This window comes from Phyllostomus discolor, chromosome 13, assembly GCF_004126475.2.
Source record: "Phyllostomus discolor isolate MPI-MPIP mPhyDis1 chromosome 13, mPhyDis1.pri.v3, whole genome shotgun sequence".
NCBI classification, from domain to species: Eukaryota; Metazoa; Chordata; class Mammalia; order Chiroptera; family Phyllostomidae; genus Phyllostomus; species Phyllostomus discolor.
In genome coordinates, this window is record NC_040915.2 from 43495368 (window position 1) to 43521466 (window position 26099).

General features: G+C 60.7%; 1 protein-coding gene across 1 annotated transcript; it reads right to left on the reverse strand.

Moving 5' to 3' along the window:
• Nucleotides 1–261: 261 nt before the first annotated feature.
• ATP6V0A2 (ATPase H+ transporting V0 subunit a2) lies at nucleotides 262–25770 on the reverse strand. The gene is made up of 20 exons (XM_028528075.2): nucleotides 25654–25770; nucleotides 21055–21133; nucleotides 19738–19835; nucleotides 19456–19593; nucleotides 18579–18667; nucleotides 17428–17554; nucleotides 15002–15084; nucleotides 13754–13847; nucleotides 12817–13029; nucleotides 11868–12018; nucleotides 11588–11724; nucleotides 11119–11306; nucleotides 10933–11023; nucleotides 9699–9817; nucleotides 8924–9134; nucleotides 7392–7511; nucleotides 5939–6058; nucleotides 3731–3848; nucleotides 2044–2215; nucleotides 262–1448 (listed from the first exon to the last, which is right to left on the reverse strand). The coding sequence occupies exons 1-20, from the start codon at nucleotides 25768–25770 to the stop codon at nucleotides 1349–1351; spliced, it is 2565 nt and encodes an 854-aa protein (XP_028383876.1). The 3' UTR covers nucleotides 262–1348.
• Between the last annotated feature and the right edge of the window lie 329 nt (nucleotides 25771–26099).

Sequence of the window (26099 nt, forward strand, 5' to 3'; positions counted from 1 at the left end):
CCCCTCAGCACACGGGCCTTGAGATCGCCCAGAGGGAGACGCCTGGATTCAGCGCCTGCATCAATCACGTCGGCTTGTGACGAGAACCCCACGCTCGCCCGCCAGCCAGGGCGAGGGAGGACGGCGGCGAACGGGCCTTTGGGCGTGTCACAGAAAATGTGAGAACGCGGAAATACTGCAGATTTCTTTTTGAAAATAATTATCTAAAATCAGTTACAACAGAATATGAAAAGTGAGCATAATTCACAAGACGACAGATCGGAATGTTCGACGGGACTGACATTCACGTAAAACTAAATGTCAAAGGGGGCAGGCGAACTTAAACTAAAGACTCCAAGTTAATGGCTAACAATTAGTTTTAAAGTTTAGTTTAACAATTAGTTTAAAGTTCAAATTAACTCTAAATGCCTTCATCAGACCTTTCTTTAGACTTAGTCTGAAAGTAAAAGAACTATCAATGTATTGTGCTCAAGGGTAGGTTCCAATCTCTTTATGGTAAAATATCTTAACGTATGTTTTGTTATAAAAATACACAGAAGACTGCTTTTTACCCTTCCCTCACGCAGCACAAACCCCTTCGGGTCCAGTTGCACGGGTCACTTGCGTCCGACCCAGCCTGTGCCACGCCTCCGCCAGGCACACTGCGCTGCGAGGCTCCGAGTACGGTTTCTCTCCGAACACACACACAGTCATCATCTCTGGTTTGATGGAGGGACAACAGGGCGAGAGGTCTTTAAAAATACATACAAGTAGGGTCACCACGTGTTGTAGGTTCTGTTACCCCGTTTCCCCAATTATAAAAGAAGACAAAATTGTAGAAACCATCTCCTGCTCGTAATTGGACAGCATACAATAAAAAAGGTTCACATACTTTCAGTCAAGCAGAATACATGTCTTGATTATCCGTCATTAACATTTTTAAAAAACTAGACTCAACTCAGCTGTTGGAAAATATTATCTGACTTCAGGTGACAGAATAACTCTGTTTTTTTTTTCTTTTTTTAATAAGGTGAAAAGGAATTAAGTATCTAAGACCATTTTCAGTTAGCCATTTGGCATGGGCTTCTCTCCCCCAAGTCTGTATTTTAAAAAATAACTTTAGCGTAGCTGTTGGCATTAACTTATATTTGCTCATCATAAAAACTGAAATAGATTTACGTATCTAAAATCGATCAACTTTACAAAATATTTAACATGAGGAAGAGGTATATCTTACAGAATTATTTGGCTATATCATAAGGCAATCAATGAAGACAGAATTTTCCCCATCGTGAATCTGACCTAAGTGAATTTCTACAACATGATAATTCTCTGTCACTCTGAGAGCTGGCCGGGCGCGGCCACGTGGTCACGCCTCCTCGTCGCTGAACTTCCACGAAAGGCGTCTGAATGAGAAAGGGACGAATTTGGTGCCTGCACCAACGTAGAATTTGTTCTGAAATTCTACCCTAAAAGAAAAATTCCACGTGTTAAAGAAACGTTGCAAATAACATTTCCTAAAGCAACTTTTACTAAGCTTAAGAAAAAAAAGTTCTTGCACTGAAACCGCTCCGTTCCACACGTGCCCTGGGGGGAAATTATTTGCACTCAGATGAAACTTAATTGCACACCCACCCCACCTGGGCTTTCTCAGTGTGCACCAGAAACGCTGACACGCAGGTCACCCCACACCCTGCACTACGGTCCTCTCTCCCCACCTTCATAACCGGATATGCGGACAAACAACCTGACATTCACCGTGAAATATTAAGAAATAGGTGTGAGGTATTTTACAAGATAAAGCGATCTGTCAGGCCCAGAGTGAACGGAAAACACGACCATTCATAATCACTGGGCGAGCGTCAGCTTGCTTTTACTCGCCAGTGGTAATGATTCAGAAACACAGCCCAGGGATAACGCAGGGGATCCGAACACGCCGATCCCAACGTGAGGAAGAAGTAGCCTGAATCAAGCACAGAAGCGTGTGTGGGTTTCGTGTGCACGTGTCGGGGGAGGAGCTGGGGTGCTGCGAACGCTGGTTCCCGCGCCCCGCTCCCCGCTCACCAGTGCAGGCGTATGGCGTGCAGGAACGCAGACAGCCCTTCCATGACCAGAAGGATGAAGACCGTCAGAACCGCGAAGAGCGCGATGACGGGCAGCAGCAGCAGGACCCCGTAGGTGGTGTCCACCCGGAGGCCCACGCGCATCAGCATGGCCCACAGGACGTCGGACAGCTCTGCGGAGGAAGCATTGCGCACAGTCAGCTGCCGTTCCCGCTCAGCGAGCCGCCGCCGTCAGCTCGCGGGACCGGGTTTCCTCCGGCGAGTCCCAGCTGCCGTGGGCGAACTGACCGCGCCCGCCTCCACCAGAACACACGCGTGACCCGCTGCTCGTGTGAACCGTCTCCAACACGGAGGGGGACAGGCAGGCCAGGGACATGGGAGGCCGGCCTCCCAGTGAGAGCTCTCGAGCCAAACCGGGGTGGGGTGGGCCCTGTCCCAGATCACGCAGCCCTGGGCCAGGGGGGAGGAAGCCGGGCATCCGGTCCTGGCTGTGGCACCAGTGACCGACTGGGTGTCCCTGCGTCAGCACCCACCCTCACTGGGCTTCAGTGTCCTCCTCTGCAAAATGAAGACGACAGGCCAGGTCCCTTCCAGCCACGAAGTCCCAGACTTTCGGCCATGCTCATAAAAACATCAGTGCGACGAGGATAAACGTAAACCCTCCCTGTCACCAGGAGTTCTCCCCGGCACGGGCAGGCTCCGCCCAGCAGCACAGCCCTGAGAGCAACCGTGGGGCGGGCCGCCCAAAGCAGGCTCAGTGATCAGCGGAAACAATACCCCCATCCCCGTGGCTTGGAGAATTTTTGTCAAACCACTAAAAACGCTTTATTGTCAGTTTATAAATGCATAAAACATGAAAAATAATAGATCTATTTTTAAAACATAGGAAACATTGAGTATTAAATTCTCTTTTTTTTCCAAAAAAGAAAAAAACGCATCCAGGGTGGTTTGAACGCTGTGCCTTCTCCTCGCAGAACGGGCGAGCTGCCCCCGACACGGCGCAGGCAGGTGGCTGCCCCTGACTGCCCTCTGCCCTCTGCCGGCCAGCTCCCTCACGCGGCCCCCATTCCGGAAAGTGCCGCCTGGGCCTGCCGCTGGCGCACAGGGAGGCGAGCCACCACGTGCTTTGCTGTCTGCGTGTGAACACGCACAGGCAGAGGAACCGACCGGTCCCGGCAGGCTCTGCCAGGACTGAGGGACTGGGCACTGGTCACGGAGTGCACGTGTGTGTGTGTGTGTGTGCGCGCATGTGTGTGCGGTGACCCGGCAGTGAAGCCGGGACTCTGCACTGTGGAGACCAGCTGCCGTGGGGCACGCGTGTGATGTGGCTGAGGGTCATCCTGGCCGTGCACAGGGAGGACCGCCTGTCACCAGAACCACTGGCCGGCACGGCTTTAGGGCCTGCCTGGGAGCAACGCGCTCCTGCTTGGGAAGGCGGGGCCGACAGTACAGTACCAGCGACGGCACGAACAACCGTGGTGACGGCACAGAGCGCGGCAGTGCCCGTGCCACAGGCCCTCCTGGCTCTGGGGTCCCACAGCAGCCCGAGGCCCGACAGCCGCCCCGGGGCTCCGCATGCTCAGTAGCTAAGACCCAACAACACGCACTGGTTCCGACAGATGGCGCTGGGCTTCCCTCGCAGCCTGAGAGCACCCCCGGGAGCCGCCGCAGTGCGGGGCGACGCTTACGTGCGTGAGCCAGGCTGAGGGCCCAGAGGCGCAGGTAGGACGCCGTGTTGGAGATGCAGCCCAGGCAGTACTCGATGGAGTGGATCGCCTGCGTCATCAGGATCTCCCCGAAACTGAACTGGGGGAGAGAGAACACGGCACCGTCAGCGTCCGAGTGCCACACCACACGCGTGCTTGCGGGGACTCGGGGACACGCTCACGGTCATGTTCCTCGGAATTAACCCGCCGTCCCAAACGAAACACTAAATTACCACCGATTACAGAACGTCAACGACAGAAACTAGGTTCCATCTCCCTTGGTGAGCCAAAGGAGTTTCCGAGAATTTCCGCACACCGGAGCGGCACAGCGCTGGGTCCCGTCCGCCCGGCTCTGGGCCTCTCTTCTTTGGGGGGAACTGCTTCCTCTCCGTCTAGCCCTGTACCCCCAGCCACAGCAGTGACGGGCTGAACCGTGCTCCCCAAACTTGAGAGTGATCTCTGAATCACTCTAAGTCCCAAGGTGACCGTGTTTGGAGAACAGGGCTTAGGAAGAGTGAGTGAGGGTTACGTGAGGTCAGGTGGCCCGGGCCCTCATCAGAAAGCCCGGGGGCCCCGTGGGAAGAGGGAATGGCCCCAGGTGCGCCCAGAGAAAGACTGAGCGAGGACGTGGGAAAGGCAGCCACCTGCGAGCTGAGGAGAATGGCCTCGGGAGAAGCCGACCCCGACGCACCCTGATCTTGGACGCCCAGCCCCCAGAACTGTGAGACAGTAATTCCTGCTGTTGCAGTGACCCGAGCCAGGCCAAGCCCAGCTTCCTCGTGAGTCTTCCTGACAGTCGTGAGCAGTTAGGGGTGTTTCTCCCTCTGAAAGACTGAAGAAAATGAGCCCAGCACAGCCCTGGCCAGTGTGGCTCAGTGGGCTTGGTGTCACCCCACAAAACGAAGGGTCACCAGTTCGATTCCCGGTCAGGACACAGGCCTGGGTTGTGGGTTCAATCCCCAGTCAGGGTGCACATGAGGTGTTTCTCTCTCCCATCGATGTTTCTCCCCCTCCCTTTCCCCCTCCCTTCCCCTCTATCTAAAAATAAGTAAGTAAAATCTTTAATTAAAAAGAGAGAGAAAAGAAAAATGCTGGTCACATGACTTCAAGAAAGAAAAGAAGTGCAGAGCCAGCTGTGGCCACGGCTCCCATGCCACGGAGCCGCCCGGCTGCAGCACAGGGAGCGGACTGGCACAGACACACCGCCCCAGGCCTCCCGGAATCGGGGTTCACGGACCAACCACCCTGGGGCCACGGGGCTCCGCCCCGACGGGAGCTGGCGGGCTCCCGGGCAGCCAGCGTGCACCGGGCGTCCGTCTCACGGCCACAGGGCAGGTCTGCCCGGACGGGCGTCTTCGGGAAGCAGCGTCCGTGGCACCTGTGGTCGGTCACCAGGTAACCGCCGCTGCAGCGTGACCACCACAAATCCCACCGAGAAGCGGACACGACGGAAGTAAAACCGAAACCTGACGTATGATGATGACAACTACGAGGCCAGACGAGCATCTGGAAACCGTGAGTGACGGTTGTTTCGCTTCTGCTTTATCTGCTCATTTAAGTGTGTCGCGGGAACGCTGGTTGGTAACTTCAGGTGAACTTCCGGGGCGCGACACTGCGACATGCACACCCCGCCCCGGGCTCGCCACCTGGACAGCGGCCGACCGGACAGGGCGGGCCCCACCTCCGGGTCCGCGTGCCACCTCACTGACGCATCGTGCTGCGCCCACCTCGCCTCCCGGGGAAGCGTCCCAGAGCCCCCAGGTGACGGCTGCCCGTGTCCCACACCGTGCTGTGCCACCAACGCCACTCTTGTCCTTGACGGCCAGAACGGCACGACCAGCCACTGGCAGCACCGGTCACAACAATCACCAACGCGAGGCCACCGGCGGTGCGGCCCGCGGTGTGCACTGTGTTCCGTCCCTGTGTCGTGTGTCGTCAGCACCCGAGTCACTCTCAAACGGCCCGGGGAGCGGGGCTTGTCCGAGCGGGCGGCCGGGTTGCCTGTCTGCACCGACCCGCCTCCCGTGAAGAAACCCCCGGAATGAAGTCCCTCTCGGTCCACCCCGCGCCTGCGTCGTCCTCCGGTCCGCAGACACCTTCCCGGCCCGGCCGGCACGCCTGCGCCCCGCCTGCAGACACCACCCGCAGCCTCCGCGCTGTCCACACCCCCGAGGGCCCGCGACGCCTTACCTCCTCGCCGGTCACGGCCCTGCACCCGTCCTCCAGCCGGCCGCTGCCCTCCTCCACGTCCTGGCTTCCCAGCAGGGACACCTCCTCCTCGCTGTCCTTCCGCACGAGCGTGTAGCCGCCCTGCCGGCAAACACACGGAGACACGGTCGGCGCTGCCGGCCGGAGCCCCAGCGAGACCGGCCCCAGGTAGAGCCCCCTCGCCGGTCTGAGCGACCTCCGTCCCTTCGGGGGTGAAACGTTCGTTCTTTAAAGGACAGTGAGCACGTCGCGCCCATTAGGATAACTACTGTGTAAAACAGCACAACGAAGAAAAGATAAAAAATGCAAAAACGACATGCTTTTTAAAGAGCACGTGTCAGTGAGGGCATGGAGGGACGGGACCCTGGGCACTGCTGCAGGGGGACCCCGGGTGGCGGCTCCCCCGACGGTGAGCCCGGAGCCAGAGCCCGACCCAGCACTCCCACGCCCGGGTGCAGGCCCTGAAGACATGCTCACAGGCCCGTGTTCCCAGCAGCGTTGTTCACAGCCGCCAACAGGTGCACACACCCCGAGTGTCCGCTGGTGAGCGGACCGTGAACAAAGGGCGGGCGGTGCCCAGTGGAGCACGGTCGGCCTGGGGGGGGGAAGGAGCCTCTGGCACAGGCTGCTGCACAGAAGCTCCTGGAGGCCACTCTGCCCGGGGGGGGGGGGGGGGGGGGGGGGCCCCGCAGCAGAGGACAGGCGGGGTGCCAGGAGCGGCCACACTAGACACCCCCAGAGCTGGGCGGCAGAAGGGCGGTTGCTGGGGCGGGGGGAGGGGGACCGAGGTGAGTGTTTCGTGAGGACGGGGTTTTGTTTGGGAGACGGTCGTCCTGGAGACGGAGGGTGGCCGGGGTGTGGCTGCACCACTGTGTGAGCGTGCCTCGTGCCCGACTGTGCACGCTGGAGCACACTCAAGAAAGAAATGTGTTGTGTGTGTTTTACCACAATTTTTTTAAAAGGGAATAAAATGAGAAACTAAATGCATGTCTAGAAAGAAACTTAAGGTGACTCATAATTGAGCAGTAAAACTTAAGGGCATTATTTTCAACATCTTCCCACAATTTCTGTAATTAAATTATATATTTTTATATTAATGAAATTACTTTTGAGGAAAAAATAATAAGAGGCAAGAATAAGAAATAAGACGTTTTGACCGGCAGGACTCCGTCTGAACCGCCGGCAGGTCCGCCCCCCCACCCCGCCCCCCATGGCGGGGCTTGTCTCCGCGCCCGGACACTCCGGCTCCGGCTCCGGCTCCGGCTCCGGGCGCGTCTCATCTGCAGAACAGGCAGCCCCAGGTCTACACCGAGGAAGCTCTGGCTTTGGAACGAGAGGCCGGGGACCTCCGAGAGGTGCTTTCTTCCCCAAACCTCCCGTAGCCAAGAGAGACCTCGTGCCGCGTCCACAGACGCACGCCCGGCCGCGCACTCACCCTGCTGACCCCGAAGCAGCTGCGCCCGTTGTGCAGCCAGAACAGGAACAGGGGCTTCCCCAAGAAGAGGACCGGCACGGACAGCGCGGTGACGGCCAGCAGCAGCCTCTGGACGTGCTCCTGGGGGCGCAGAAGGAGGGGTCAACGGCGGTGTGCACATGACCACAGCGGCGGAGAACACACGAAACACCCCTTCGTGTATCAACAAGGAGCGTGAGCCGGCGGGAGCCGAACCGCAGGGGCTGGCGGGCCGCGTCCTGAACCCACAGCGGGGTCCTGGCGCCGGGGGCCGACCCCGCCGAGAACCGCAAACAGGCTTTCGTTTGGGCCAGGGAGGAACCTGTGGGAAAACTCTAAAGAGTCAAACTCTAGCTATTACTTCCAGCTATTATTTCTGAAAACACCGTCGGTGGGAAAATACAAAAGAAGCTGTACATTTTTCTATATCCTCGGTTCTGTTTTTTTTTTTTAACTACAGTAACTATTTCAGGAGCGTGAACTCATACACATGAAAAATACAGAAATAGCATTCAGGAAACTAAAAACATTTCCTAAGAACGGAAGAAGTTGCACACTTATTTGAAAGTAACTCGGGAGCGAAGCTGGCACAGGCACCGCGGTGGGGGTGGGTCAGAGGGTTGGGAGGCGGGTGTTAAACAGGTGACCAGAGGGGGCGCTGTCCCCTGCTCAGCCCTGTCTGGGGCCCTCCCGACAAACACGGGTCCCCAGAGCCCTGAGGCCCCCTTGGCCACACAGGCGGCAGCATCCGTGTGTGAGCTCTGGTCCTGCACAACCAGCGCCCTCGCCCTGAAATGCCAACGGGAGTGGGGGCCACGGGGGCCGTGGGCAGAACCACATCCGGGTTGTGAGCTGCATGGGCAGGCAGAGCAGGTGTGTGTCCGGGGCCCTGAGCCACCCGTCCCCGAGCGCGTGGGAGGGGCCGGGCACTCTGCTGAGGGCTCCGAGGCACCAACCCCACGCTCTGGACGAGCGGGTCCGGTTTCCACGGCCATCTCACAGACGAGGGGACCGGGGCACAGCACTCGAGGGCTGTGTTCGGAGGGAACAGCAGGGCTGGGGCGGGCAGGCAGGCAGGCAGCCCTCGGAAACCAGGCTCTCGGCCACCGGCAGCGCCGCACTGCACACGGGTGGCACCACACAGACGCACAGTGACAAGAAGCCCCGGAGCAGACCACCGTGCTGCGGCCCAGAGGCCGATGCCCTGGTGACCAGCCTCGGTCAGGGACTGATTTCAAAGACACGGGACAAATGGAGGCACCGGGCCGCCCTCGGGGATCCCCCAGTGACATGTTCTGACAGCTCCGGTGCGGTGGCAGGTCTGGGTTCCGCTGCTCGCCCGGCGCCCCCAGCACAGCGTCCGGAGCAGGCTGGCGTCCTCCTGGGACGCCACAGGGAGGAGCAGAGCCCGGGCGCCGGGCGGCCCGGGGAGAGCACCGGCCCTCGTCCCCCGGCCACAGAAAAGGCTGCGGGAGGGCTGCCCGTCGGCCCGGGGGGCGGAAGGGACCCCTCACCTGGCCCGAGTACAGCCCGCTCGTCGCACTTCCCGGGAACAGGAACATGTTGATGAACTCGATCAGGATGCTGGGGGCGGCCCTGGAGGTCTCCGCGGAGTAGACCAGCCACTTGTAGAAGATCATGAAGATGAGGTACCCGAAGATGCAGAGCATGAAGAGCAGCTCTGGGACGGAAACCAAGTAGATGTTGAACTTCTTCCTGAAGTGCCTGGAATCAGAGGCACCCGTCAACCCGCAGAGGAGACGGGACCGAGGCAAACGGTCAATTTCCCGCGAGGAAGCCCACCTCAGCCCCCCGACATCCGCCTCGAGACCCACACCAGGGACTCAGGGGCGTCTCGAGAGCAGACGCCGCCAGGTCTGGTCGGAGGAAAAAGACACGACCCCGTTCTCTCACTACACCAGCTCTCACAGACAAACAGAGTTTCCTAACTTACAAAAAAAAATGGTAAAACGAGAAAAGTCAAGTCTCTGAACGTGCAGGAATACACGCTGCCTGCCCCCGTCACTCGGACGTGTAAGTGCCTCGTCTCCTGCCCTCCCTGCCCGCCCCCCGGTGGCACGCACGCCGCCGGGCACGTGCTCTGTGCGCAGGGACGCCCGCTGCACGAAGGAGCCGACGGGACAGCCAACACCCCGTGTCGCCAACCGGAACCGCGCAGCACGACTCCACCCCCGGCTGCCCCCGGCCTGTGCAGGCCGCCCTCCAGGGGCGAAACCGCGAACGCCCGGCTAGGCTCAGGAACACAGCTTTTACAGAGCTTGTACTCACAAGTGGTTAAATATTCCCAGGACGACTCCAAAAGTCATGTGGATAATCCCTAAAATCACAGACATTTTCATCTTGAACGAATTCAAGAAAGTGAGACGATTCGTGGCCAAGTTCCAAATCTGCAGACAAAACAGACAGACCCAGCGAGCTGTGACACCCTTCCCGCGCCCCACACCCGGGGTGCACGGCACCATGGTGGGGTTGGGGGGCAGGCGGGCTCCGGGCTGAGGTCAAGACGGCCGCTCCTCTCGACCCTCCACTCTGAGAGGCGCCGCTGTCTCAGCCCCGGGCCACAGGGGTTCCATCTTCAACACGAGCTCCCGGGATGCCGAGGAAGCGGGGCCGAGTTTAGGGGACGCACCCGGGAAGGGACACCGGGGGTGGGAGGAGGACACGCACCCGGAGCCCAGGGGAAGGGAGCGTCCCCTCTGTGGGCGGCGAGGCGGGGGTGGGGCGGGGGACGAGTGGGTCCCGGGGTCTCTGGCCCTGGGCGGGGACACGTTCGATACACTGTCCCGTAAGCGTGTTTTACAGTAAAGTTTAACTGCAGAAAGGAAAAGAAAGACGGGCAGACTCATCGCTTCGAAGCGGGACCGGGATTTCGGAGAGCGAGGCCGGGCTGGGACGGGCCGAGAGGGGGGCCGGCCGCGTGGCTGAGCCCAGTGTGCGGCCGGCACTCCCCGTGAGCGTGGAGCGAAATTTAAAGTTGGGCACGGAGCCGGCTCTTGGGGAAAGCGAGGAGAACGAGAACGCCTGTTGTGTGTGTCTGCGTGTCCTCGCGGACACCCGGGAAGGGGACACGTGTGACCAGCACCAGGCCCAGGGTTGGGGGGCGGCCGGGCACATCTGGGGCCCATCAGCCAGGGTGGGGGGGCTTCTCACCAGACCCAGACCCTTCCCACGCAGAAAGCCCCCCCTGCGGATCTGCCCGCAGACCCCGCGGCTGCCGTGCCCGTTTTACAGTTAAACTGAAGCCCGTGCGGTGCCGGGTGGGCACTGGAGACGTTGGGGGGGGCCCTGTGGGATGTGGACGACTGTCCCGCCGCCGTGCCGGCCGCACCCCTGAAACCAGCACCCAGCAACACTGCCTGCAAACTGTGACTGGAAGAGGACGCCGAGAGAAGAGATGAAGCCCGTGACCCTTGCCGGACGGTGAGAGAGAAACCACCACGGCAGCCAGCACGGGGCCGCGCCGCTGCGTGCCTGGGGGGACAGCGGGGAAGCGTGCACTCACGGGGTCGATGCCGAGGGGGTAAGGGCCTTGGAACACGCCAGGGACGCTGGGGTCCAACTGCAAGACCCGGTTGTGCTTGACCACGCTGTCGCTGCAACAGAAAGCAAGTGAGGAGGAGGAGGAGGAGGACGGAACCCGACCCAACGTGCCTCCTGCCCCACCCCCGTGCGGCGAGGGGACCCGTACTTCCAGAGCGCCATCCTGCCGCGCTCGGCGGCCGAGTGGCCGGCGCTGTACATGGCGGACACGTTCCAGCCGGAGCCGAAGAGGTTGACGGACTTGGAGAAGCAGTCGTTGTAGATGAGGCCGGTGTACACGGAGAACAGCCCCATCAGCAGGAGGATGTAGCGGCCGTTGAAAAACATGCGCGTGATCTGTGGGGCGAGGCAGGCGCTGGGCCGGGGACGCGGCAGGGGAGGTGCGTCCAGTCCGAGACCTCGGCCACCCCGCTCCTCTCCACGCCCCCCTCGGGGCTCCGGAAACGAGGCAACGCCACAGACGCCCCCGTCACACCGGGAGGACCCGCCCACACCTCTGCCGTCTGGGTCGAGCAGCACTGGAGAGCCAGCCCCCGCTCGCTCGCTCGGTGCCACAGAAGAGCATCGGCACTCGCGCCCCCGGGCGGACGGGGCGAGCGCGGCGCCGGACGGGTTACCTCCTGGGACTGAGTCAGCCGCGGGTGGTCCTCGTTGAGCACCAGCAGGAGGGCGAACAGGAACATCACGAAGCCGTGCCCGAAGTCCCCGAACATCACGGCGAAGAGGAAGGGGAACGTGATGATGGTGAAGAGCGCTGCGGGGAGGCAGGGACTGCTGACCCGGGCCAGGCGGGGCGCTCCCTCCACCCGGCCCCCACGGCGAGCACCACACGGCGAGCACCCCGGCGCACCCCGAGCGGCAGGCCCGTGCTCAGACGCGTGCATTCGGACGCCCAACCTGGGTTCACCTCCCGGTAGCTGCCCACGCCGTAGGCGTCCACGATGTTCTGGAAGCCCTCGGTGAACTTGTTGGTGCGGATCAGCGTGGGCGGCGTCTCCTTCGTCGGGATCCTGTTCATGAACGAGGGGATCGTGGCGCCGCTCTCTCTCTGCCACGGGAGCAGGAAGAGAAGGAGGAGAGACTTACTCTCCAGGAGCCCTTTCCACCAGCACGGACGCCGGCCACGGCGGGCCGGCGGGGCCCTGCGGGAACACACTCATCCAGCGGAATATTAAACAGTTATTTTAAAAAACAGAAGAGTTTGCCCCGGGCAGTGTGGCGCAGTTGGTTGGGCATTGTCCTGCAAAGCGAGAGGTCGCTGGTTCGATTCCCAGGTCAGGGGCCTGGGTTGCGGGTTCAGCCCCTGGAGGGGGCACTCACGAGAGGCAACCAACCGGAGTTTCTCTCTCACACATTGATGTCTCTCTCTCTCCCTCTCTTTCTCCCTCCCTTCCCCTCTCTCTAAAACTAAGTGGATAAAATCTTTTTAAAAATAGGAAAGTTTCATTAGGTGAAAAGAGCAGTATACCCAGCATGTGACCTCTTGTGAGAAAAGGAAAGAAAAACCACCCATTGGTGTCTGCTTGTCCAGGATGAAGAGCCGCACAGACACCCCTGGGCTAAAACACTGGCCGCCTCTGAGCGGGGCACGGGCGGTGCCGCCGCGCCGTGGCCGCGGCATTTCTGACGTTCCCATGGGGGGACTGTGCCCCTCGCACGGAAGAGCAAGGCGAGAACCCCGCACACACGCCTGGAACGGCAAACGGCGGCGCTCCAGCAGCCCGGCCCCAGGAGGAGGCCCGGGCGCCCCCGTGGCCCCGAGAAACTCGGTCTCTCTCTCTCTCCACACTCGCAGGTCTGATCGCCCGGTGGGCGAGCACAGCGGGGCCCGGCGGGACGGCCTTACCGACCCATCCTCGAGTGCCCAGCGCAGGCCCTGCAGGTCCGCCTCAGGACACCAGACCTCGGCGATGAGGCACTTGTTGGTCACGTCGAAGCTGCACATGTTCAGCATGTGGTAGATGGCCTTCATCTTCTTCACCTGGATGGCGCGGGTGTAGACCGACTCGGCGGCCTTGCACAGCACTTGCCTTAGGTAGTCCTCGGTCTTGTGGAGCACCTGCGTGAGGACAGCAGCGGGTGCTCAGCAGAGCGGGTGACCTGCAGTGTCCGCCAGGCACCCGCCGGCCCTGGAGACAGCTGGGCGGGGGGGTGGGGGGGGCTCCTGCCTCTCCTCCCGGGGCCCAGCACCACCCGGGGGCAGGGGGAATACCTGAGTGCAGCCTGTCTGACCTTATCCTGGAGCGGCCTCTCAGGGACACGGCCTCTCAGGGACACGGCCCCAGGGCCACGGGGGAGGCCAGGAGGCCTGGTGGCTGCAGCAGCAGCTCGGCCCGGCCAGCAGCAGAGCCCCCAGGTCCCCGCCTGTTCCCCACCTCGGCCCGGCTCCCCGCCAACCCGGTGGGCCCCCATCTCCCGTCCCATCCTGCCAGGAGTCCCCTCTGGCCTAAGCAGGTCACAGCCGGCTTCCTGCCACCGAGAGCCCCTCCGCCATAAGCAGACCCGGGAAACAAGAGCCACACTTGAAACGGGCTCGTCTGTCCCCTCCGATGGAGAGTCCCACTCCCGTCACCACAAAGGTGAGCTTTCGTTTCAAAGCCTGTCGCTCTCTAGGTTTCGAACAGGCTGCTGGGATAGAGCCGCCACGAAGAGGGGGCAGGCGAGTGACCTTCCAGTCTTCCTAAAACGCCTGACTGGTCACGGCCGAAACGCGCCCGGGAAAGCAGGAAGCGCGTGGGCACACACGTGTGGCAGCCCGGCCGAGGCGGTGGCATCCCACTCACGGTGTAGAGGTCCTGGATGCGGGTGTTCAGCCCCTCCTGGATCTCCTGGCGCTCGGCGGCCGTGCTCGGGTAGGGGTACACGTGGCAGTGGTAGCTGGAAGACAGAACCCAGGCAGGCGCACGTCCCGCGGGGCCCGGTTCTCCCTGGCCGGGACGACTCCCGACATCACGCCCAGTTCCAACCTCCAGACACGCGCCACCCTCCCCAGGTGGGAATCTTGACACGAGTTTGAGACGGGAACACAAAGATAACACACGACGGCAGTTGCCTTTCAAGAGGAGAAGTAGAGGGGAGACAGAAGCTCTGGTTCACCGGCACCGCCCGGGGCCGCGTGCTGCGGTGAGCCCCTCCCCCACCTCACAGCGCCACCAGTCTCAGGGGCCGCGTGACGCCAGGACACGGTGGGGGGGGGGGGGCCATGCAGGGCTGAGCCCACTGCCCACACTGCGGCCACCCCACCCGCCTCAATGCTTCCCTTTAAGTTCTGGCTCTTAAAATTAGCCCCGCCCTCCGCCTGACCCCCAGCGGGGACGCCCGTGGCACCGTGGGCCGCTGCGCCGGGGCAGTGTTTCTGCCACGCCGGCAGACAAGCGGCCGTCTGCAGGGCCCCCGCGGATGAGAAGGCGACGCGCCCTCTCCTGCGTGTCCGTTTGGCTGTGCCTATTCTCCCAGCCGCTGGCAAGAGCGAGTCACAGGCAGGCTCCCGTGTCCCCGAGGGGAGCCGCGCCCCTTCCCCGTGTTCACCGGAGGACACCATGACGTGGTGACCCGCCCGCGGCTGCCCAGGTGGGACGGAGCCCACGTGCCTCCCCCCGCCACCCCCTCCCCTGGTGCGCGGGAGCAAGCCGCCCCATGTGGGAGAGGAGAGAAACCACAGCCCCACGAAGTCTCCATGCGGCCGGCTGAGAGCAACAGGGAGGCATGAGATACGACAGTTTGATTCTTTTTTCAATGGATCTTAAGTCTCGATTTCAAAAAAGAAAAAAAAAAAAAAACCCGCAATCTGACAACGTTACTAACGTGATCTCTACTTTTAAGTTCCTTGAAATGCTGTCCTGGCAAGAGAGAGGACAAGTTCAGTATTTGAAAACGTGGGGTGACAGTGGTGATGCCCCCCTACGAGACCCAGCAGCCCCTGGACCCCCGCATCTCATCTCTCCTCCGACAGGGGCTCCCTCGGGGAGCACCAGCGCCTTCTGCTGGACACAAGGGAATAAACGGAAGCGAGGGGCGCGGCTTCTCCTTACCAGTCACATATCTTCTTGACCTTGTGGCCGATCTGCTCTCCCCAGAAGGAGATCAGGAACACGTGCCACTTCATGACTTCTCCCTGCGGGGCGAGCAGGACAACGGTCACTTCCGCGGCCACGGCCGTGAGGGCTCTGCCGGCAGCACAAACTCGGTCACCGCTTCGGTCCGTCCGCCAGCCCTCAGCACCGCGGGTCCCACAGCAGCAAATCACCACCAACACCGCTCCTCACCCCCAAACCGACACTCATGATGTGGGGTGTTTTTTTGGTCACTTGCAGACGTGCAGGGCGACAAAAATCGTGAGTCACCCAACATGCACATGGACAAGGTGACTTGCTGGTTCACCTCAAACTGTAAAAAAACGTCCTTATCAGGACGCGCGCGGCGCAAGGTCCTCACACACTCCTGCTCTCAGTGGGTGACGGTGCTGCTGAAGCGGCCCCCCCCCCGCCCCCAGCAGCGCTCAGGCACCGGCCCGTGTCCCTGAGCGCAGGGAGGGCAGGTAAGCTTCGTCCACGCGTGAGGGAAGGTGCTGTTGGCTGGGATCAAGGTCAACGAACCGACAGCATCTACTCACTAAGGCATCTTCACAAAGAAATGCAGAAACAAAGTTTTGTCCAGTGCTGCCGGCTGGACAAAACGCTGGGACTGGAGGCTGGCAGGCACCTCGCCGTGGCCCTGGGGCGCGGGGGCGCAGCATTTGCGGGGAATTCACGGATCAGAACGACTGTGAGTGACCAGGCCTGACTGCCCTTACAGACGGACACCCCCCAGAGAAACCGGAACGGGACTGGGGCCTGTGTGCCAGGCCCTGTCCCGGTGCCAGGAACGTGGCACCGAAGTGAACAGACTGGGCCCCCTAACCGGGGGGGTGGGGGTGGGGCTCATCTTCCAGTCGGAGTGAGGAAGCACGGAAAACACATCAGTGTCAAGTGCGGGTAAGTGAGACGAAGGGAAGAAGGCCGGTGGGGTGATAGGGAGGGAGGCTGCGACCCCAGACGGGGTGACAGGGACGCCTCCCTGATGAGGGACACGTGACCTGAAGGAAAGCAGTGGCAGGGAGCACCCACAGGGCAGAGGGGCAAGACCCTTGGAGCAAGGGGGAGCCCAGGGAGAAGACAGTGAAGAAATGACAGGGCAGGGCAGGGGTGTGACCAGGTGGAGAGACGTGACCGAGGGTCTGAGCCTCCTGCTGGGAGGGAGGCGGCATGTGGAGGACAGCAGTGACTGGACAGCAGCTGCCCGGGGCATCCCGGGGGCCGGGAGCGGGGAGCTCAGTGGGTGGAGGCTCCTGCAAAACGGAAGCACTTCAGGTCCGTGGGCTCGTGTCCTGGAGCAGGGGAGGGGAGGGGTGACGAGGGCTTGAGCTCCTTCTGTTTGAAGGATGGGCCTACAGACCTGCTTGTGGACTAGGCACCGGGGGTGAGGAAGAGGAGGGCCCAGAGTGACCCCCAGGCTTTGGCCCCGAGCGGCCAGCAGACAGGGCTGCCACCTGCCGGGCTGGGCAGGCCTGGCAGGGCAGGCTGGGGGCAAAGACCAGGAGAGGTCAGCTTTAGGCACGAGCCAGAAAGTTACAGGAAGATGCAAACACCAGTGTGGTGCTTGGGGGCGAGGCCCCAGCCAGGCCTGGGGGACGGCACTGAAAGCCACAGACTGACAGAGGACCCCGAGAGCGGAGAGAGGAGGGAGCCGTCCGGGGCCGGAGCGCTGGGGCCCAGGGGGTGTGAGCAGGTCGGAGCCGCAGCGAGGCAGGCCACGGGTCCTGAAGGCAAGGACTCGGGTGGCAGCGGGTGAGGAGGCCATGGCCGACGTGGTCACAAGCCTGGTGACACTGAGAAAACAACTGACAGAGCCGCCCCTGAAGCCAACCAAGGGCTCGGGGGCCCGGCCGCTCGGTCAGAGGAGCGTGGAGACCACGGACAGATCAGACGGTGCAGTGGGGACGGCGCTGCGTCACCTCTGTGACCTTCCTGCCAAAGACAGACCGGAACCGGAACCGGAACCTCACTGTGAGAACGTGTCAGACAAACCCAAACTGAGCAACGGGCAGGCTCCCAAAACAGCGGGCTGGTGCTAGTTGGGAATGTCAAGGTCATGAAAGTCAAGGGAAGACCGAGAAGTTCCCCAGAAGGAAGGAGCTCGAGGAGCCGGGGCCACGGAGTCCACGGGGCGCGTCCACCCTAGCTCCTCCACCCTAGCTCCTCCACTGTGGAAGACGGCGCCGGGACGGCCAGCAGATGCTGAGCTGCGGCCGAGGCTCGGCAGGCGGCCACGTTTCCACAGCAGCTTCCACATCGCACTGTGGCCGCCCAGGAGGAAGTCCCGATCGGGAGCCACACCCGGGACACCGAGGCCCAGGCGCCAGGCCAACACCCGCGCTCCGTGCAGGACCTGCCACTGTCCTCAGGGCCGCGACACTCACCGTCTCGGGGTCCTCGAGGGGCTCGTCCAGCTCCGCGCAGGTCACGATGGTGTACCCCTTGCAGGCCCTCCACAGCATCCTTTCGAACGCCTCCACTTTCCCTTGGCTGATCAGGCCGGACACGAAGCTGGGAGACAACGTGGACGGGCAGGCGGCGGTCAGCGGGGAGCAGGGGACTCTCATCAAACACACTCGGGACGTGACGAGGATGTCCATTTCGGCCGGCACGGCAGAGACATGGATGGCCACCAACCACCCAGTATCCAAACCGTGGGATCAAGAGCTTTTGGCACTTCCTTCCCGCCGCAGAGCTGAGCCTCGGGTTAGGGACGTTCTAAGAAATCAAAGCGACGGCACCTCTCGGCCACCCCGACGCCTCACACTGGCCTGGAGCTCCCACCCGGCGTGGGTGACGGGAGTCGGGCGACGGTGTGCCCAGGGGAGACGACACTGACCCCCACCCTCTCCCCTCCGAGGCGGGACCCCCCCCAGGGGGCTACGCCTTCGGTGCACGGAGGGATGAGGAAAAAGTCCATCTCCTTGCAGAGGAGCCTACAAGGACACTCGCTTCCACTCTGGGTGGGGGAGTCTGCGTGGAGGACTTACAGCCACAGCTGAGAATTCACTCAGGCCTGGGGCTTAGATGCTCATCAAACACACAGTGAACAAACAAACAAACAACAACAAAGAAGCCTCGTGGAGAAACTGATGTGAAATGACTCCGGTGGGCGGTGGGCTCTCAGGCACCTAACGGGTGCAAAAATCCACTCTCTCTGGAGGAACGAGAGACGCTTCGAATCTGGGTCACGTGTGAACCGACTCAGTTCAGCCCGTGTCCCCGCCACGCAGAGCAGGCCCTGCCGCTGCAGGGACCCGGTGGCTCGGGGTTGCTGAGGTCACACCAGCACAAGCGCCCTTGTCCCCAGCTCACTGTGCCCGCAGCAGCAGCACCCGCCACACACACACCCGTCGGCGGCTGAAAGCTCACCGCGCAGGCCCTTCGCCGCAGCAGGCCCAGACACACGCGCTCTCTTCAACAAGCCCCGCCTTCTCCCGCTCGAGCCCCGAGCCCCGGCCTCCGAAGGCGCCCTCGCACCCAGCACCCACCCGGCAGAGCGCGGCCCGACGCCCGACGCCCAGGCGTCACCTACCCCAGCTTCGCTCCCAGCCTCTGCATAGAGCTGTAGTCCAACAAGGAGTCGCTGTCCAAGGGGGGGAACTCCTCGTAAGTGGGTTCAAACTGCAAGGAGAGCGGAAGCCCAGTGTGTCCCGGGAAGCGTGAGTGTGCGTGTCACGTTTCCCGACTTCTGCATCCCTCATCTGCGAGCTGCTTGCAGACGTCTACATGAAAGGAGAGTCGTAGCCCTGCCTGGCGTGGCTCAGTGGACTGAGCGCCAGCCTGCGAACCAAAGGGTCGCCGGTTCAATTCCCAGTCCGGGCACATGCCCGTGTTATGGGGCAGGTCCCCAGGAGGGGGCGTGTGAGAGGCAACCACACATGGATGCTTCTGTCCCTCTCTCCCTCCCTGCCCCTCAGCCTAAAAATAAATAAATTTTTTAAAAGAGAAGAGTTATAATTTTTGTCATCGCCTAATCCAAGGTAATTGTCTGACGTGAAACTAAGTTCGGAAGAGACGCACTCCTCTCTGATACTCAGGTGAATGCAGGAATACAACGTAGGCTGTTCCTTATCCTCCTAAATCAGGTTTTCTTACCTCCTCCACTCTTAGCAATTTGGAAATAAAAGCGACTTTAGAACTGAACTTCCTCCGTTCAATTTTTTCTCACGATCATAAAGAGATTTTCCTCCATTGCAAACTAAAGCATTTTACCCAGAGGAGGCGCTGTAACTGCTCACAGCAACCGACAGGGGAAAGACGGAGCTCTTCCCCCGTCGCACGTCCGGCTGGGAGCACAGCCCAGACCAGAGCCCCTCTGGGCAGCGGCAGCGTGTCGCCGGGAACCAAGCGCGCAACCAGGCCCGACAGGAGGGAGACTCCCGCGGGAGAGGCAGGCGGGCCGCCCGTACCTCCACGTTGCGTCTCACGAAGGTCTTCGTCACCCTCAGCATGTGCGTGTACTCGATCAGCTCCAGCAAGTTCTTCCTCAGCTTCTCCTTGTTCTTCGTGACCTCCCGCAGCTCCACCTCCAGCTTCTGCAGCTGCTCCTGAAACGAGGTGGCAACGGTGGCTCCTGGAGCCCGAGCCTGGTCTGACGGCCTCCCTCCCGCGCTGGTGGGGCTCGGAGGGGCCGGACTTTACTTTTGCAGCTGGGACGGGAAACGACGGCGGCAGCGGCGGGAGCAAGTTACCTGCATTTCCAGGACCTGCTTAAGAGGCGGAGCCGGAGGACTGGCCTCTCCCTCCGGAAGGGGAATGTCGGCTCTGTGGATCTCCTGGACCAGGTACGCTGTGGAGACAGGGTCGCACGCGTCAGACTCACGACCGAGCAGTGGGCACGCCGGCCAGCGCGGCCTGCACCCACCTCTCCTGGGCCGCCTGAAGACTCACGTCTGGAGGCACCAAAAACCCTGCCGGTGCCACCAGACCCGCAGGCCGCCCGCTGCGACCTCCTCTCCGGGGAGGACGCTGCCCAGACGGAGCAGCGAGCGGCGGCACCAGAAACGAGGACCCGGGAAACGCGCCCTGGGATCCCCCCTTTCTCTTCATTCTAGCACTCGAGTTCGAGGACCCTGGGTGGCAGCGGTGTCCGCACGTGCAGAGGGAAGGGCAGGGGAAGGGCACAGCTGGCCGGGCCGGAGCAGCCCAGAGACAGAGCTGCCACCGTCCCCGCTGCGACCTCGCAGAAGCCCCACTTCCTCGCCAGGACCCTGTCTCCCCCATCTGTCCACCCCCCCCCCGCCTTCGCCATCAGGCACCAAGGACGTCAGACGGCGGTCAGCAGTGACCTGCCTTCAGGACGGGGCCTCAGGACTGCTGACCACGCAGTGTTTTGGTCTCGCTGGAGACACCGTCCGGGCCCCGGCTAGTGTGGCTCCAGCCCCAGGAAACCCAGCCCACCGACCACACCCTTGGGAGCCCTACTCTGACACCCACCAGTCAGCCAAGACCAGGGCCCCGGCCAAGCGCACCCCACCTCCTGCAGCCCTGCATAACGCAGGAGCCAACAGCCAGGAGACCGTGATCTAACCCCTTCAGGAGGGAACCCGGGAACAAGGAGTCACTGTCAACGGGCCGGCCCGCCGCTGCCTGCCTCCTCTGCACACACACAGGACGTTGAGTCACATGTGAACATGTGCACGATGTTAAGTTACACTCAACTACGAGGGGTCGGACGAATGAATGAACGACACCATGTTCATCGGTGCCCAGCGTGCAGCCACCGGCAACGCGGACAGGCCAGTGGGTGCGCTGCTGTGAAAAGACGCCGCAGCGCCTGCGACAGAGTCACCTGGCCGTCCCGGACGGAAGCCCTCCCCTGCACGGGTGAGTGGTGAAAAGCACGGAAAAGCAGCATTGGCCCACGTAACAGTATTTATACCTCTGAAGAGCGAGAACACGGCGGTTTCTTCCTTCCTTCCTGTTTCATCTGTGTCTTCTGGTTTTCCTCACGTGAGCAGGGTTTGCTCATATAAAAACAATTATTGAGGTTATTAAAATAAACTCACCCAGTATCCGCTCCAGCTCCTCACACCTCTTCACCTCGCCAACGAATTTCCTTTGGAAAGAACTTACATTCTGATTGAGCTGAGAAAAGAATAAAAAATTTTCTTAGAATGCTCCGAAACTTAAAAAGTGAATTTATTTTAAAAAACACAGTATTGCTGGCGAGGGTCCGGAGAAGAGCGCACCCTCGGGGACCGTTCAGCGGGGGCACAAACCGACGCCCCCTGCCCGGACAACGACCCGGCAACGGCTCCCAGGACACCCCAGAGGTCCCCTCCGGCCCAGAGCTACTCCGCGGAGAAGTGTAACGCAAGGAAAGAACGACGGACACGGACACAGGTGTGTCTGGAAGACACTGACCTCGGGCACTGGGAGAAGCTGATTCAAAGGAGAAAACGGATGCGAGGAATGACAGGCGGTCCTCACCCCGTGGAGCACCAGGCGGCACCGCTCAGGAGCACCCACGGGCATGCTCAGCGGCAGAGCAGTCGGGATGCTCCACACAGGGCGGCAGAGGAAGGCACACAGGGCACCGGGCGTGATTCCATCTCTAGGACAGGCCCGGGAGCGGCTGCCTGGGGCTGGGGGGACGGCCCGCTGTCCGGGAACACGGGGGTGCACTGGGGTGCCGGATGCACAGGTCGGTTGGTTTTCTAAAGCTCAGTGACCTGCGCGGCCGAAATGAGTGGGTTCTGTCACAGACACCAGTGAAGCCGTATAACAAGTACGATTCGGTCGTGTAACTTATGTACTTTTTTAACTCTAACTGTTGTTAATCCTCCACTGAGGACGCATTTACTGGTTTTAGAGAGAGGAAGGGAGAGAGAGACACCACCCATCGGCCGCCTCCTGAGCTCGCCCGACCAGGGATTCTGGCTTTCCAGACACGCTCCAGCCACCCGCACCACCAGCCGGGCTACGAAGCCCTTGTCAAAAGTGACGTTTTAAGTGACTAAGGGGTTTGATTCTATTAAGAAACTATTTTAAAATTTTAGGTGTGATAAGGATATTACGGTCATGATTTTTATGTGGCCTTACCTTTGAGAGATACTGTCTGAAATAATCTGTAAATGAAAGTGCACACCTGGGACTGGCTCCATCATGTTCCCGGGGGTCGGGGGTGGGGTGAGTGGCCAGACTTTGGGGACACAGGCAGTCACTGCACCCACACACTCTTCCCTCAGCCTGACTTCTCGCACGCACCAAGCTCAAAACAGTAAGTAACAGTGTAAAAAAATACTTAATAAAATCAGGAAGGTATCCATGATTTGCGTCTAAAAAAGATTAAAGATATTTTCAGTGTGGTTCCAATTACATAAATATATACATATGTGCATTTAAAAATAGTATTTTAAAAAATCACATTTGGCCCTGGCTAGTGTGGCTCAGTGGACTGAGGGCGGGCCTGTGAATCAAACGGTCACCGGTTCGATTCCCAGTCAGGGCACATGCCTGGGTTGCAGGCCAGGTCCCCAGTGCGGGGCCACGTGAGAGGCAACTACACACTGATGTTTCTCTCTCTCCTTTCCTTCTCCCCTCTCTAAAAATAAATAAACTATTTTTAAAAATTCATGTTTGACCAATATTAACCAAAAAGTTTAAGTGTTTACTTCTAAGTATTAGAATCAGAGAAGTTATTATCTTATTGTTCTATTTACCAAATTTCCCCAGTATATGTCCTTTTCCACACGTATTACTTGTAAAACAGAAAACTTGACAGCACTCACTCGTGTGGAAGGCAGTCAGGGCAAGGGTTCTTTGCGCAAGCAGCATCTGTGTGTGGGCACACTCAACAAACAGATGAGGCAGCAGCCAGGTGTGAAACTGCCCAAACATGAGAGTATCTACCCCGAAGGTTTCGCTCTTTTTTTCTATTCTATTTTGTTATTTTTAGACAGAGGAGAAGGGAGGGAGAAAGAGAGCAAGAGAAATAAATATCCATGTGTGGTTGCCTCTGGCACACCCCCTACTGGGGACCTGGCCTGCAACCCAGGCATGCGCCCTGACTGGGAATCGAACTGGTGACCCTTTGGTTTGCAGGCTGGTGCTCAGTCTGCTGAGCCACACCAGCCAGGGCCCAAAGGTGTAGTTCTTGTTCAGTCTTTTTAAAAGAATTAACCAGAAGAAGGATTTTTAAAAAATCCCAGTTTCACTTCTGTCTGTCACAGTCACGTTCATTTCTGGAACTCCCTCTTGTCTAAAGTGACCACTTTCCGGTTCCTGACGCCCCAGGCGCGTCTGTTCCCACCGAGCTGGGCACGTGAAGGGGAAGCCCAGGCACCAAACCCCGCCACGAGCGACGCCACATCTCCGTTCCCATGTTCTGTTCCCTACCCAACACCGTAAGTCTGAGTGGACACTGTGGCTCTCCAAACAGAACCCTTACGGAGAGGCCCGTGTCTGCGGCCACGGTGCCAACGTCGTGGGCTGGACAGCCACCGCTGCCACCACCACCACCTTAGGTGAAGTCACTGCTTCCTCCCGGTAGGTGGTTTCTTTGACAAAGTTTATTTATGTCTCTTTCCTTTTCAGGGAGGCGACATCACCCTCATTCGGGGCCAGGGACAGGAAGCAGCTTCACTTGAGGCCTAACAGTTAACTCAGGAAAGCCGGGGAGGGGGGGGGGCGGGGGGTGAGGGAGTGCCTGGTGCAGTTTTCACTGGTCTGCACCCCAGTCCCCACTGTGGCAGCTGAGGGACGGCAGGGAAAGCCATCCTCGTCCTCGGGCTGCAGGCTGGCACCGGGAGAGGGGCTCCCACCCTTCACTGGGGCCCACGGCTCGCTAAATAACCTCTTCTCCAGGGCTGCTCGCTGGCTGTCACTGCAGACGCCCACGGCCCACCTCCTTTCCCTCAGAAGGACGATCTTTTTAAAGGCGGAGGATCATTCAGCCCATGCAAGCCAGGAAAGGCTGGCGTCAGGGACCCCATCGGGTGAACGCAAAGTCGGTAAAACGCCAGGAAAGTGCGGGGAAACGCCAGGTGCGATGGGACGTTCTGCAGGCATGTGTTGCTGCTGCCGCCGCTCTCACACAATGCAACCCCCCCCCCCCGCCCCCCTCTCACCCGGCTCTGAGGACCCAGCGCCCCACGGAGACCATTGAACATTTCAGTTTTCTTTTCCTGCTAAGAAAAGACGCACTGCACTCTTCTCCCTCACTGACTTTCCGTTCCAAAGGATCCCAGTGCCCAGGCCAGCAGTGAAACCGGAGTCCGGGTGGTGACTGGGGCACTGGTTCAAACCTCTGAGATTCGAGCAGGCGCGTCTCCTGGCCGGAGCTCTAACAGGACGGAACAGCTCCACCTGCCCCGGTGACTGTTTCCTAAGCCTCTGAGGCGCTACTTGTGGCCGCACACAGCCCCTGCCAGGTCCGTGGGTGCCGGGTGCTGGAGCCCGAGTGGCTCCAGGAACCGGGAACAGATCGGGGCCTGCCCTGCAGCCTCCTCACCCGTCCCCCTGGGTTTTCTCTTGACTGTGATTGCCTCAGGGTGCCAACCCAGGATCACTGACATCAGAGCTCAGGGAGGGCATTCCCTTTCAAAGTGAAGTACGCCCCGCCCCCCAAAAGATGAACAGAAACAACCAGGGGATGAGAGCTGTGGCCAGGAAATGACAGGTCCACCTAGGTGACTTTCAGTTCCATCCGTCAGTACCAGGTCCGGCTTAATAATCTCCCTTCCACGCCCTGTTCTTCCCGACCACACTGCATAATCCGGGTGATTATCTGTCTCCTCCCAGGCAGTGAGCAACAAGAACACAGGGACCTTGTCCTCCTTGCTGGCCACTCAGTCCCCAGCACCAAACCCAGCATCTGGAACGGAGCAAGCCCTCAATAAAAGCCTGTGGCTTCACTCAACAGATGCCCATTAAGGCCCACAAGTGCCAAGGGCTGCGGGACTCAGGAGTGAACAAGTCCAGCAAGGCCCTTACCCTTGGGGGTTAGCAGTCCCTGCTGGAGACAAACAATAAACAAGTAAAGAGATACATAAGCAAGTGTTTATTGTTACTTGTTGGCGACACAGCTCCCACTCCCTACCAGGCCAGCGGCCCACATCAGTGAAGGAAACCGACAAGGATCCCTTCCCTCCAGGAGCTTACACAGGCTCACCGCCAAGTCAGGCTCTGGGCTGACCCGGCACCGCGTTCGCCCAGACCTTCCCGGGGCGAGCTCCTTCCCACCAGGTCTTGGCCCAAACGTCCCCTCCTCCGAGAAGCCTACCTTGACCACCGCCAGCCAAGCCACCCTCATACCGGCCTTTTATTCTCTTCATAGCAGTTTTCTTGTTTATGGACTTGTTTCGTCCAATCTTTGTCCCCCACCACCCCCGTAAGTTCCAGAAGAGCTCCGAGAGGCCTTATCATATTTGTTCTCCCGCTTAGCCCTGCGCCTGGCGCGGAAGCATCTGATGGCACACCCCGAAGTTGCCGAAGCCCTCGCGGAGCGTTCCCAACTAAGGCGGGACGCTGGGCTCGGTCCCGCTCTGCGGCAACTCCGGCCGGGGGCTGGAGCCTCAGCCTCCCCGTCTGGGAAGTAGGGGCAGCGGCGCGGCCGGGCCCGGGCGCCGGCAGAAAGGGGGCCCGAGTCCCCGGGCGACACTCACGTCTCGGAACTGGACCAGGCCCTTCTCGCCCAGGGCGCTCAGGCACTCGTAGGCCGTGCCCGACTGCAGGAAGAGCTGCGCCAGGCACATGCTCTCGCTCCGGAACAGGGACCCCATGGCGGGCCGGCCCGCGCCCCGGCGGGGCCCGACGGGCGGCGGCGGCGGCGGCTCCGGCTCCGGGCAGAGCGGGCCCGCGCGGTCAGCGGGGGCGGCCCAGGCTTCGGGCTCCTTCTGCGGCCTGGCCGCGGCCCCGCACCATGGGGCTCCGGGCTGCAGCCGCCGCCCCCAGTCCTGCTGCCGCGGCCGCCGCTCCAGCCGCCGCCACTGCCGCGCGAGGCCCCGCCCCCAGCGACGGCCGGTTCCGGTTCCGCCCCCCCGCGGCCGACCAATGGCGCCCGGAGTTGCGCCCGGACGCGGCGGGCCAGGGGCCAACCGACGCCAACCCG